The 13,376-nt window shown below is 43.5% G+C and overlaps 1 protein-coding gene across 1 annotated transcript; it reads left to right on the forward strand.

Moving 5' to 3' along the window:
• The first annotated feature begins 5,494 nt into the window (after positions 1-5,494).
• Positions 5,495-6,082, forward strand: LOC123083008 (early nodulin-93-like). Its single transcript, XM_044505173.1, has 3 exons — positions 5,495-5,558; positions 5,698-5,759; positions 5,840-6,082. The coding sequence occupies exons 1-3, from the start codon at positions 5,495-5,497 to the stop codon at positions 6,023-6,025; spliced, it is 312 nt and encodes a 103-aa protein (XP_044361108.1). The 3' UTR covers positions 6,026-6,082.
• The last annotated feature ends 7,294 nt before the right edge of the window (positions 6,083-13,376 follow it).

Below are 13,376 nucleotides of genomic sequence, written 5' to 3' on the forward strand. Positions count from 1 at the left end.
GATGACAATTGGAAGTGGTTTTCATGGGGGCGGTAGCGGGTAATAGTATTCTCCCTTCGGATTTATGACCTGGTCGAGCAAAAATCCCGCTATTTCCTCTTGAAGTGCTTCTACGCGCTCCATTTCTAAGAGCTTCTCCCGCACCTTTCTGAACTGTTAAGAAGGAGATCAATATGCATGTGTATTAGTTGTGTGACTAGATATCGATAATGGTGTAAAAATTGTGAATAGTGTTTTGACAAGCGTACCCATTCCTGTCTTTGAGATCTGCTCCTTTCGGACGCCATCATGCGAATGTTCTCGCAAACGCAGAATGCACACAGATCAGTCCCCTGCGCCTGCTTCAGGGCCTTTACGAGAATGGAATTTGATCAGATAATAATTAATCAAGCATGATAATTAAAGAGATGGCAGCTAACTAGCTAGCTAGTACTACTTAATTACTTACCTTGGGTCTTCCCCATTTAAGCTTTTCTTTCCATTCGCCTTCCGTGACGCTGATGAACCTTGAATCTACACTTACGGGCCGCTGCTACGGACCAAGCGATACGCGCTGATGTGGAAACGTCCACATCATCCCCACAGCCCACCCCTCTCGAGCAGAAAACAGCAGAAAAATTACTCGTGCACAACAGCCAGACCGTCCGCCTTCTTCTACCTCGAAAGAAAAGAACAGTCTGCTGCCTCCTCGTTTTCTAGACGGGCTGCTCGGATTCCCTCGCTCCACATTGAACAGATGGCCGCTGGGATTCTAGGTCAGGCGGCGTCGTTGTCGCAGCAGGTCGCAGCCTAAACTGTTGTCATGGCAGCCGGTCACCGTCGAAGCTTGAGGACTGGAGGAGGTGAGGTTCTTGCCCCAACATTGTTCAATCTTTGCATCTTCCATCTAACTTTTCTCGATCAGATTACGATTGATTTTTTTCGTTTCAACAGCTGCTGTCGTCGCAGCTGCTCACTGTCAAAGCTTCGACAACATGGACGATGCTGGGGGTGGAGCTCTTGTGTGCCTGGGCGAGCTCGGGGACTAGAGGAGGTGAGGGTTTTGCCCCAATATTTCGTTATGTTCAATATCTGCACCTTTTATCTAGCTTTTCTTGACCGTACGGTCGATGTTACTGTATGTTGATCGATTCTTATATTCCTTTCTTCTCTCTAAATCTACATGCCTCTGAATCTACAAGCTTCTGAATCTACAAGCTTCTGAATCTACATGCCTCTGAATCTGCATGCCTCTGAATCTACAATATGTTACCATCCCCTATCAATTTAGTTATATTGCCTTTGAACAATAATAATGTTTAAAGTTTTCTTGATTTATAGAAATGGATGATGGAACTGGTGGTGTTCAAGAATCAAGTGACATGTCGATTTCAAGCGATGATGACACCAATAAGCAACGGAATGAAAGCAATGTGGAACTTGAACATGACCTTGGTGAAGCTCAACCAGATGCCTTACTTGGAGACCCTAAATTGGGGATGACCTTTGATACCGAGAATGAGGTGCGAGAGTACTACAACAACTACGCTAAAGCAAAGGGCTTTGGTGTGACAAGAAGAAGCTCAAACAATGATGATAATGGACAGCTGAAGTATCTTACACTTTCGTGCTCTCGGTATGGTAAGACTCAGTCCAGATCAAGAAATATGTTGAAACCAAATCCAACAACCGGGTTAGGATGTAAAGCTAAAATCAATATTACCCGTGGTCCTGATGGGAAGTTTCATCTTTCAACTGTCATTTTAGATCATAATCATACATTAAGTCCACACAAGTATCGGTTATTCAGATGCAACCAAAAGTTAGACTTCCATGTGAAGCGAAGGCTTGAGCTGAATGACCGGGCTGGAATTCGAGTAAACAAGAATTTCAATTCTTTTGTTGTGGAAGCAAATGGTCATGAGAACCTAACTTTTGGTGAGAAGAATGCTCGCAATTTTCTAGAGAAAACAAGAAGGTTGAAACTTGGCAGAGGTGATGCTGAAGCGGTTCGTGATTTTTTTGTCAAGATGCAATCTGACAACCCAAATTTTGTCAGTGTCATGGACCTTGATGATGAATCTCGACTAAGGAATGTCTTTTGGGCTGATGCAAGAAGTAGAGCAGTGTATGACTCTTTTCATGATGTCGTTAGTTTTGACACAACATATTTGACGAACAAATATGATATGCCTTTTGCTTGTTTTGTTGGAGTGAATCATCATGGACAATCAGTTTTGCTTGGATGTGCTCTATTATCAAATGAAGATACCGAAACATTTGTTTGGTTATTTCAAGCATGGCTCACATGTATGTCAAATCTCCATCCAAAAGCTATTGTAACCGATCAAGCAAAAGCAATTCAGAATGGTGTGGAAAGAGTTTTTCCAGAATCTCGATATAGATGGTGTTTGTGGCATATAATGAAGAAGATACCAGAGAAGTTTGGTGGATATGATGAGTATGATCACATTAAGGCTGCTATTGGCAAGGCAGTTTATGATTCATTAACAATTACAGAGTTTGAAGTTGCTTGGATGCATATGCTTGAGAAGTATGATCTTGGTGATAACGAATGGCTTAAAGGGCTTTACCGCCATAGGCACCGATGGGTTCCAGCATTTGTGAAAGATGCCTTTTGGGCAGGTATGTCTACTACACAACGTAGTGAGAGTATGAATGCCTTCTTCGATGGGTATGTTAATGCAAAAACTACATTGAAGCATTTTGTTAGCCAATATGAGAATGCTCTTCGTGATAAAGTTGAGAAGGAGAATATTGCTGATTTCAACTCTTTCAATTCAACCATACCTTGCATCACACACTTTGATATCGAGAAGCAATTTCAATCAATCTATACAAATTCGAAGTTCAAAGAATTTCAAGAAGAGCTAACACACAAGATGTATTGTGATCGGAAGTTAATAGAAAAAAAAGGGGCAATGGAAACATATGAAATAACTGAGGATGTGCTGATTGACAAAGAAAAAGGGTGGAGAAAAGATATTGTGTACCATGTACAATTCAGTGAGGAAGAGTTTGAAGTTAAGTGTTCATGTCGCCACTTTGAGTTCAGGGGGATTCTCTGTAGGCATGTGTTATGTGTGCTCACTCACAAGAAAATCAAGGAGGTTCCTCTACAATACATTCTTGATCGGTGGAGAAAAAATGTGAAAAGAAAACATAACTTCATCAGATGCACATATGGCGGCATGGAAAATACTCCTGTTGCAAATCGTTTTGATAGATTGTGCAACAGTTTCTACCCAGTTGCAGAGATAGGCGCCATGTCAGATGATTCATGCAATTCATTGATTGAAGATCTTTGCACCTTGAAAATTAAGTACTCTAGCAACTCAAGTTCTGAAAATAATAAGGATCAGGTTAGTGCAACAAAAGATCAATTGCAGGAAGAGGCGCCTTCTGATGGGAAGACAACAAGTAAAACTATACTAAGCCCAATAGCTGTTAGATGTGCTGGACGTCCTCCTTCATTGAGAAAAGAATCCAAGGTTGATAAGCTTATTCGTCAAGCAAATGAAAAGAAGAAGAAAGCTGAACTAAGGGAGAAGAAAAAGGCTGCACAAGAAGAGAAGAAGGCTGCACAAAAGGAAGCTGAACAAAAGGTATTCTCCCTATATTATGTTTTTATTCTGTGAAAATAATAACCCAAACTCGTGCGTGTTTTCTTACTAAGTATTTATTTCAGGCTCACTCCATGAATTTGGAAAAGAAAATGTCCAATAAAAAAAGGAAATCATCACAGGATGATATTCTAGAACAAGATGTTGTGGAACAAGATGGCCAAACTTGTAGTAGCATGGCTGAGGTATGCTTATTTCTCACATTTTTATTTCTAGTAAACTCTTAAACATCCATGTAATTTTATCACTTTCTTTGGAGCAGAAATCATTTGACTTGGGCATTATCAATGGCGACATAAATCCACCCCAAGGATCAACTACAGTATCACTTGGAGGTTCATCGACAATGGTTATGCCCCAAATTCTCGGAGAATATACAAGTATGCTGTTTTAAGTTCAGCAAGGATCGACTGTAGTGTCTAATTCTGCAGCATTACACTTCTATGAAAATTAAGGGCTCGATGATATGATGGACCAGAGTTTGGACATGATTTACGTAGTTTGAAGATGTTGGATGCAATATTTTGTATGAACTTGTCAACTTTAATGTAATACTTGATACCTGATAGGCACCAGGGCACTAGAAAAGTAGACGGATTTATATTTTGTCATCTTGTTTCGGCCCAAGGGACTTGAATTTGTCTCTGTTATATGGTTCAAGTATTAGTTGATTCCACTTTCAGTTCTAGTTCAAATGATTAGGTGATTCTTTCATGTCGATCCTAGCAGAAATATCAGCAGCAAATACTCTTTCAATCTCAATAACACAATGACAGAATGTAAGAGGCAAGAATATGATGAAACCCACTTTTGTATTGATCTCAGCCAAGTACATGAGTGCACGAACGTGCTAGTCAGTCGTGGCTAACTAAATCCCTGAATAGGGAGATATGTTTACAATGTACAACATCACGGAACAACAACAATATATAGGGATGTTTCCAACAGACATATTTCTTACTGAACTGCCTTGATTTTGTGCCCTTTCTGCATCAGCTGATGGTGATGCTTACAGCTTTTGGATAATTCTGCTGGATCCTGAAGATGTTCACAGGGAGGGCACTAGCTGATGGTATGTTCAGAGAAGGATTGAGTCTGCACTTGTTTGCAGAGATGACATGTCCTGACAAGATATACACAGGCAACCATATGATAGTGTTGATGATGCAAGATTGAACAATATATTGGCTTGTTTAGCTTCTGTTATCAGAATCTGCATCTTGTGTGGTACTGTTTCATCACGCATCTAACACAGCTCTGAATCTGTCAAGCAAAAAGTAACATCATCAGACAACCAAGGGACATGGGCAATTTCACACAACATGCAGGATATTTGCGATTTTAGTTGCTCGACATGACAACAATGGAGGACCTCATCGTGGCACAATCCGGCCAAGAGTTCGCGCCGCCGCAGCCGACGACCAATAGCTCGCGCCGCCGTCGCCGGAGACCAAAGATCTCGCGCCGCAGCCGCCGGAGACCAAGAGCTCGCGAGCGCCGCCCGCGTACGACTTAGCGCGCTGACCCTCGCCATGTCACGCCGCCGCTGATCTTGGGGAACATCCTCTCCGCCGCCAGCAGTCGGCCGTCGCCGTCGCGTCGCCCGGGAGAGAAAGGGGATGAGCGGACGGTCTGGCTGTTGTGCGCGAGTAATTTTTCTGCTGTTTTCTGCTCAAGAGGGGTGGGCTATGGGGATGAAGTGGACGTTTCCACATCAGCGCGTATCGCTTGGTCCGTAGCAGCGGCCCGTAAGTGTAGCATTATCGTTTCCTATCCATCTCATCTCACTCACACCGTCACACAGACACAGTTACACTGCTGCAGATACTTCACTGCTACTGCCAGTTCACTTCCCTCGGATCTCCGCCGAGATGTCGACGGTGACCCGTGCCTACCTCGATCAGAAGCTCGCCGCCGCCAGGCGCTGCTCCAGAGGTAACAAAAAGGAACGATATGATGTCGCGCTGGTTTACCATGCCGGCAATGCCCTTGCCCTTCTGTTCTAGTAGTACATTGCATTGCAGCTTTGTGTGGTACTGGTACTGTCTGCTGAAACATGTCTGTGGAACTGCAGAGGCCGCCGTGGCGGGAGCCAAGGCCGCGGCCGTCGCCACCGTCGCTGCCGCAGTACCTACAGTAAGTAGCCATTCAGTTCTTTGACGAAATCCTTGCACGGTTCATAGCATGTCTCATGGATGCGTTACCTGTAACTTCAGCTGGCGAGCGTGAGGATGCTGCCGTGGGCGAGGGCGCACCTGAACCCCACAGGCCAGGCGCTCATCATCTCCACCGTCGCTGGGATGGCCTACTTCATCGTCGCCGACAAGACCATCCTCTCCATGGCCAGGAAGCACTCCTTCGACGACGCGCCAGACCACCTCAAGAACACCTCCTTCCACTAATTAGCCCACAATAGATCCATTAGTGGCGCGCAATAAGATACTCCCTCTGTCCGGAAATACTTGTCGAAAAAATGAATGTATCTAGTCATATTTTAGTTTTAGATACATTCATTTTTACCCGTTTTCGTGACAAGTATTTTCGGACGGAGGGAGTACTACTATTACTAGTAGTATAATGTTCAACAATTATGTGACATCACGCGAGGCTTGCAGACAGCGAGTGCTGTACTGCGCTGCTCTGCGTGCAGAAGCACTAATCTCATGTATCCGTGTATCCAGCCAGTAATCTTGAATTAATAATAACCTGCATTTGTACAACTCGGGTTGGCCATACCATCACACGACTTACATTTTCTTGTTTGTGACTGTCATTTGACATGCGGCGGTCGCTCTGTGGCAGAGCATGCACAAGACCGAAATAACACTACTACTACATTCTTTGATCCTCTATTCCTCCCCTGTTCCGTGATGCACGCCAGGATCATGTCACCTCACTTGTTTAAAATCTTTTGATGGGTTTTAAAAGATGGAGTGACAAATGAAGGAAGGTTTATTAATAAAGGAACAAAAGGAAATAATTATTATAGGATAACTAGTCGTACATTTATCCTCATTGAAAAAATAGTCGTACGTTTTGAAACGCCACTCATGTACTAGCGGAGTCCCGCCTTTGACTTAGAGAGGTATTTCTTGCTAGAGATAAGGACCTGTATCAGTTTGCACGATGGTTCAGATGTAATTTCTCTCATAAATCGGATACAAATGAGGGCCCTTCGCGGGCATCCAAACAACACCTACGATCGTTTCTGATCATGTTGGCACACCCAAACTCCGTCCTATCTCGCCAAACGGGGGCCCTTCGCGGGTATCCAGACAACACCCACGACCGCTTCTGATCATGTTGGCACACCCAAACTCCGTCCTACCTCGCCTGCACACTTTCTCGCTCGGCGCTATTGTCCACATTCATGTCGCTGTAGAACGGCCGCTTCACATTGAAGCCGACCCAGAGCGAACACGACCTCTCACTGCCTCCGCAACTGAAATGGCGCGCCGGCCGAGGGCGTCGCCCGCTGACCGTCCGGCTGAATACGCCTCCTCACTGCATTCAAACGGCTGCAAACTGCTCGCCTTCCTCCATTAAACTCGTGCATGTGCTAAGATATCTACTCTTGCTGGATCAAGAAGGAGAGGACGCCGCCAAGCCGTACGTGTGCTAAACTCAGAGGTGCCGCACGTGCGGTACTTGGATTGAATTGGATCGTGATGCGAGTACGACTACACCAAGCACGATCTCTAGATCGTTAACGCTTTCGGTCTACAAGGGTATATAGACACCACCCCCTCTCGTTGATATACATCTCCTAGATTAGACCTTGGGTGTTCCAGTAGTGCAGAACCGGACAATAGCACCGGTTCGTAAGGCCCTTTAGTGCCGGTTCCATACCGGCACTAAAGTGTGGGCACTAAAGCCCCCCCCCCTTTAGTACTGGTTCAGCACAAACCAGTGCTAAAGGAAAACCACGTGGCATGAGCCAGCTCCAGGGGCCTGGAGCCCTTTAGTACCGGTTGGTAAGACCAACCGGTACTATAAGGTTTGGGGTTTTTTTAGTTTTATGATTTCTTTTTCATTTAATTTTGTGTTTCCATTTTAATTCTTTTTCGTTTGCTGGTATTTTACGATATATAGAATTTCTAGTAGAACCAATCATGCATATATATATCATCAATGTCTCACAAACCATCATATTAATTAATTCACACATACACACATGTATAGCTATATACAATTTCTCCTACATATGCATGTTGCCTTCGGAGCCAGTGGCATTAGCCTAATTGGTGCCTTCGGAACACGATGACAATTGGAAGTGGTTTTCATGGGGGCGGTAGCGGGTAATAGTATTCTCCCTTCGGATTTATGACCTGGTCGAGCAAAAATCCCGCTATTTCCTCTTGAAGTGCTTCTACGCGCTCCATTTCTAAGAGCTTCTCCCGCACCTTTCTGAACTGTTAAGAAGGAGATCAATATGCATGTGTATTAGTTGTGTGACTAGATATCGATAATGGTGTAAAAATTGTGAATAGTGTTTTGACAAGCGTACCCATTCCTGTCTTTGAGATCTGCTCCTTTCGGACGCCATCATGCGAATGTTCTCGCAAACGCAGAATGCACACAGATCAGTCCCCTGCGCCTGCTTCAGGGCCTTTACGAGAATGGAATTTGATCAGATAATAATTAATCAAGCATGATAATTAAAGAGATGGCAGCTAACTAGCTAGCTAGTACTACTTAATTACTTACCTTGGGTCTTCCCCATTTAAGCTTTTCTTTCCATTCGCCTTCCGTGACGCTGATGAACCTTGAATCTACACTTACGGGCCGCTGCTACGGACCAAGCGATACGCGTTGATGTGGAAACGTCCACGTCATCCCCACAGCCCACCCCTCTCGAGCAGAAAACAGCAGAAAAATTACTCTTGCACAACAGCCAGACCGTCCGCCTTCTTCTACCTCGAAAGAAAAGAACAGTTTGCCGCCTCCTCGTTTTCTAGACGGGCCGCTCGGATTCCCTCGCTCCACATTGAACAGATGGCCGCTGGGATTCTAGGTCAGGCGACATCGTTGTCGCAGCAGGTCGCAGCCTAAACTGTTGTCGTGGCAGCCAGTCACCGTCGAAGCTTGAGGACTGGAGGAGGTGAGGTTCTTGCCCCAACATTGTTCAATCTTTGCATCTTCCATCTAACTTTTCTCGATCAGATTACGATTGATTTTTTTCGTTTCAACAGCTGCTGTCGTCGCAGCTGCTCACTGTCAAAGCTTCGACAACGTGGACGACGCTGGGGGTGGAGCTCTTGTGTGCCTGGGCGAGCTCGGGGACTAGAGGAGGTGAGGGTTTTGCCCCAATATTTCGTTATGTTCAATATCTGCACCTTTTATCTAGCTTTTCTTGACCGTACGGTCGATGTTACTGTATGTTGATCGATTCTTATATTCCTTTCTTCTCTCTAAATCTACATGCCTCTGAATCTACAAGCTTCTGAATCTACAAGCTTCTGAATCTACATGCCTCTGAATCTGCATGCCTCTGAATCTACAATATGTTACCATCCCCTATCAATTTAGTTATATTGCCTTTGAACAATAATAATGTTTAAAGTTTTCTTGATTTATAGAAATGGATGATGGAACTGGTGGTGTTCAAGAATCAAGTGACATGTCGATTTCAAGCGATGATGACACCAATAAGCAACGGAATGAAAGCAATGTGGAACTTGAACATGACCTTGGTGAAGCTCAACCAGATGCCTTACTTGGAGACCCTAAATTGGGGATGACCTTTGATACCGAGAATGAGGTGCGAGAGTACTACAACAACTACGCTAAAGCAAAGGGCTTTGGTGTGACAAGAAGAAGCTCAAACAATGATGATAATGGACAGCTGAAGTATCTTACACTTTCGTGCTCTCGGTATGGTAAGACTCAGTCCAGATCAAGAAATATGTTGAAACCAAATCCAACAACCGGGTTAGGATGTAAAGCTAAAATCAATATTACCCGTGGTCCTGATGGGAAGTTTCATCTTTCAACTGTCATTTTAGATCATAATCATACATTAAGTCCACACAAGTATCGGTTATTCAGATGCAACCAAAAGTTAGACTTCCATGTGAAGCGAAGGCTTGAGCTGAATGACCGGGCTGGAATTCGAGTAAACAAGAATTTCAATTCTTTTGTTGTGGAAGCAAATGGTCATGAGAACCTAACTTTTGGTGAGAAGAATGCTCGCAATTTTCTAGAGAAAACAAGAAGGTTGAAACTTGGCAGAGGTGATGCTGAAGCGGTTCGTGATTTTTTTGTCAAGATGCAATCTGACAACCCAAATTTTGTCAGTGTCATGGACCTTGATGATGAATCTCGACTAAGGAATGTCTTTTGGGCTGATGCAAGAAGTAGAGCAGTGTATGACTCTTTTCATGATGTCGTTAGTTTTGACACAACATATTTGACGAACAAATATGATATGCCTTTTGCTTGTTTTGTTGGAGTGAATCATCATGGACAATCAGTTTTGCTTGGATGTGCTCTATTATCAAATGAAGATACCGAAACATTTGTTTGGTTATTTCAAGCATGGCTCACATGTATGTCAAATCTCCATCCAAAAGCTATTGTAACCGATCAAGCAAAAGCAATTCAGAATGGTGTGGAAAGAGTTTTTCCAGAATCTCGATATAGATGGTGTTTGTGGCATATAATGAAGAAGATACCAGAGAAGTTTGGTGGATATGATGAGTATGATCACATTAAGGCTGCTATTGGCAAGGCAGTTTATGATTCATTAACAATTACAGAGTTTGAAGTTGCTTGGATGCATATGCTTGAGAAGTATGATCTTGGTGATAACGAATGGCTTAAAGGGCTTTACCGCCATAGGCACCGATGGGTTCCAGCATTTGTGAAAGATGCCTTTTGGGCAGGTATGTCTACTACACAACGTAGTGAGAGTATGAATGCCTTCTTCGATGGGTATGTTAATGCAAAAACTACATTGAAGCATTTTGTTAGCCAATATGAGAATGCTCTTCGTGATAAAGTTGAGAAGGAGAATATTGCTGATTTCAACTCTTTCAATTCAACCATACCTTGCATCACACACTTTGATATCGAGAAGCAATTTCAATCAATCTATACAAATTCGAAGTTCAAAGAATTTCAAGAAGAGCTAACACACAAGATGTATTGTGATCGGAAGTTAATAGAAAAAAAAGGGGCAATGGAAACATATGAAATAACTGAGGATGTGCTGATTGACAAAGAAAAAGGGTGGAGAAAAGATATTGTGTACCATGTACAATTCAGTGAGGAAGAGTTTGAAGTTAAGTGTTCATGTCGCCACTTTGAGTTCAGGGGGATTCTCTGTAGGCATGTGTTATGTGTGCTCACTCACAAGAAAATCAAGGAGGTTCCTCTACAATACATTCTTGATCGGTGGAGAAAAAATGTGAAAAGAAAACATAACTTCATCAGATGCACATATGGCGGCATGGAAAATACTCCTGTTGCAAATCGTTTTGATAGATTGTGCAACAGTTTCTACCCAGTTGCAGAGATAGGCGCCATGTCAGATGATTCATGCAATTCATTGATTGAAGATCTTTGCACCTTGAAAATTAAGTACTCTAGCAACTCAAGTTCTGAAAATAATAAGGATCAGGTTAGTGCAACAAAAGATCAATTGCAGGAAGAGGCGCCTTCTGATGGGAAGACAACAAGTAAAACTATACTAAGCCCAATAGCTGTTAGATGTGCTGGACGTCCTCCTTCATTGAGAAAAGAATCCAAGGTTGATAAGCTTATTCGTCAAGCAAATGAAAAGAAGAAGAAAGCTGAACTAAGGGAGAAGAAAAAGGCTGCACAAGAAGAGAAGAAGGCCGCACAAAAGGAAGCTGAACAAAAGGTATTCTCCCTATATTATCTTTTTATTCTGTGAAAATAATAACCCAAACTCGTGCGTGTTTTCTTACTAAGTATTTATTTCAGGCTCGCTCCATGAATTTGGAAAAGAAAATGTCCAATAAAAAAAGGAAATCATCACAGGATGATATTCTAGAACAAGATGTTGTGGAACAAGATGGCCAAACTTGTAGTAGCATGGCTGATGTATGCTTATTTCTCACATTTTTATTTCTAGTAAACTCTTAAACATCCATGTAATTCTATCACTTTCTTTGGAGCAGAAATCATTTGACTTGGGCATTATCAATGGTGACATAAATCCACCCCAAGGATCAACTACAGTATCACTTGGAGGTTCATCGACAATGGTTATGCCCCAAATTCTCGGAGAATATACAAGTATGCTGTTTCAAGTTCAGCAAGGATCGACTGTAGTGTCTAATTCTGCAGCATTACACTTCGATGAAAATTAAGGGCTCGATGATATGATGGACCAGAGTTTGGACATGATTTACGTAGTTTGAAGATGTTGGATGCAATATTTTGTATGAACTTGTCAACTTTAATGTAATACTTGATACCTGATAGGCACCAGGGCACTAGAAAAGTAGACGGATTTATATTTTGTCATCTTGTTTCGGCCCAAGGGACTTGAATTTGTCTCTGTTATATGGTTCAAGTATTAGTTGATTCCACTTTCAGTTCCAGTTCAAATGATTAGGTGATTCTTTCATGTCGATCCTAGCAGAAATATCAGCAGCAAATACTCTTTCAATCTCAATAACACAATGAAAGAATGTAAGAGGCAAGAATATGATGAAACCCACTTTTGTATTGATCTCAGCCAAGTACATGAGTGCACGAACGTGCTAGTCAGTCGTGGCTAACTAAATCCCTGAATAGGGAGATGTGTTTACAATGTACAACATCACGGAACAACAACAATATATAGGGATGTTTCCAACAGACATATTTCTTACTGAACTGCCTTGATTTTGTGCCCTTTCTGCATCAGCTGATGGTGATGCTTACAGCTTTTGGATAATTCTACTGGATCCTGAAGATGTTCACAGGGAGGGCACTAGCTGATGGTATGTTCAGAGAAGGATTGAGTCTGCACTTGTTTGCAGAGATGACATGTCCTGACAAGATATACACAGGCAACCATATGATAGTGTTGATGATGCAAGATTGAACAATATATTGGCTTGTTTAGCTTCTGTTATCAGAATCTGCATCTTGTGTGGTACTGTTTCATCACGCATCTAACACAGCTCTGAATCTGTCAAGCAAAAAGTAACATCATCAGACAACCAAGGGACATGGGCAATTTCACACAACATGCAGGATATTTGCGATTTTAGTTGCTCGACATGACAACAATGGAGGACCTCATCGTGGCACAATCCGGCCAAGAGTTCACGCCGCCGCAGCCGACGACCAATAGCTCGCGCCGCCGTCGCCGGAGACCAAAGATCTCGCGCCGCAGCCGCCGGAGACCAAGAGCTCGCGAGCGCCGCCCGCGTACGACTTAGCACGCTGACCCTCGCCATGTCACGCCGCCGCTAATCTTGGGGAACATCCTCTCCGCTGCCAGCGGTCGGCCGTCGCCGTCGCGTCGCCCGGGAGAGAAAGGGGATGAGCGGACGGTCTGGCTGTTGTGCGCGAGTAATTTTTCTGCTGTTTTCTGCTCAAGAGGGGTGGGCTGTGGGGATGAAGTGGACGTTTCCACATCAGCGCGTATCGCTTGGTCCGTAGCAGCGGCCCGTAAGTGTAGCATTATCGTTTCCTATCCATCTCATCTCACTCACACCGTCACACAGACACAGTTACACTGCTGCAGATACTTCACTGCTACTGCCAGTTCACTTCCCTCGGATCTCCGCCGAG

This window comes from Triticum aestivum, chromosome 4A, assembly GCF_018294505.1.
Source record: "Triticum aestivum cultivar Chinese Spring chromosome 4A, IWGSC CS RefSeq v2.1, whole genome shotgun sequence".
NCBI classification, from domain to species: Eukaryota; Viridiplantae; Streptophyta; class Magnoliopsida; order Poales; family Poaceae; genus Triticum; species Triticum aestivum.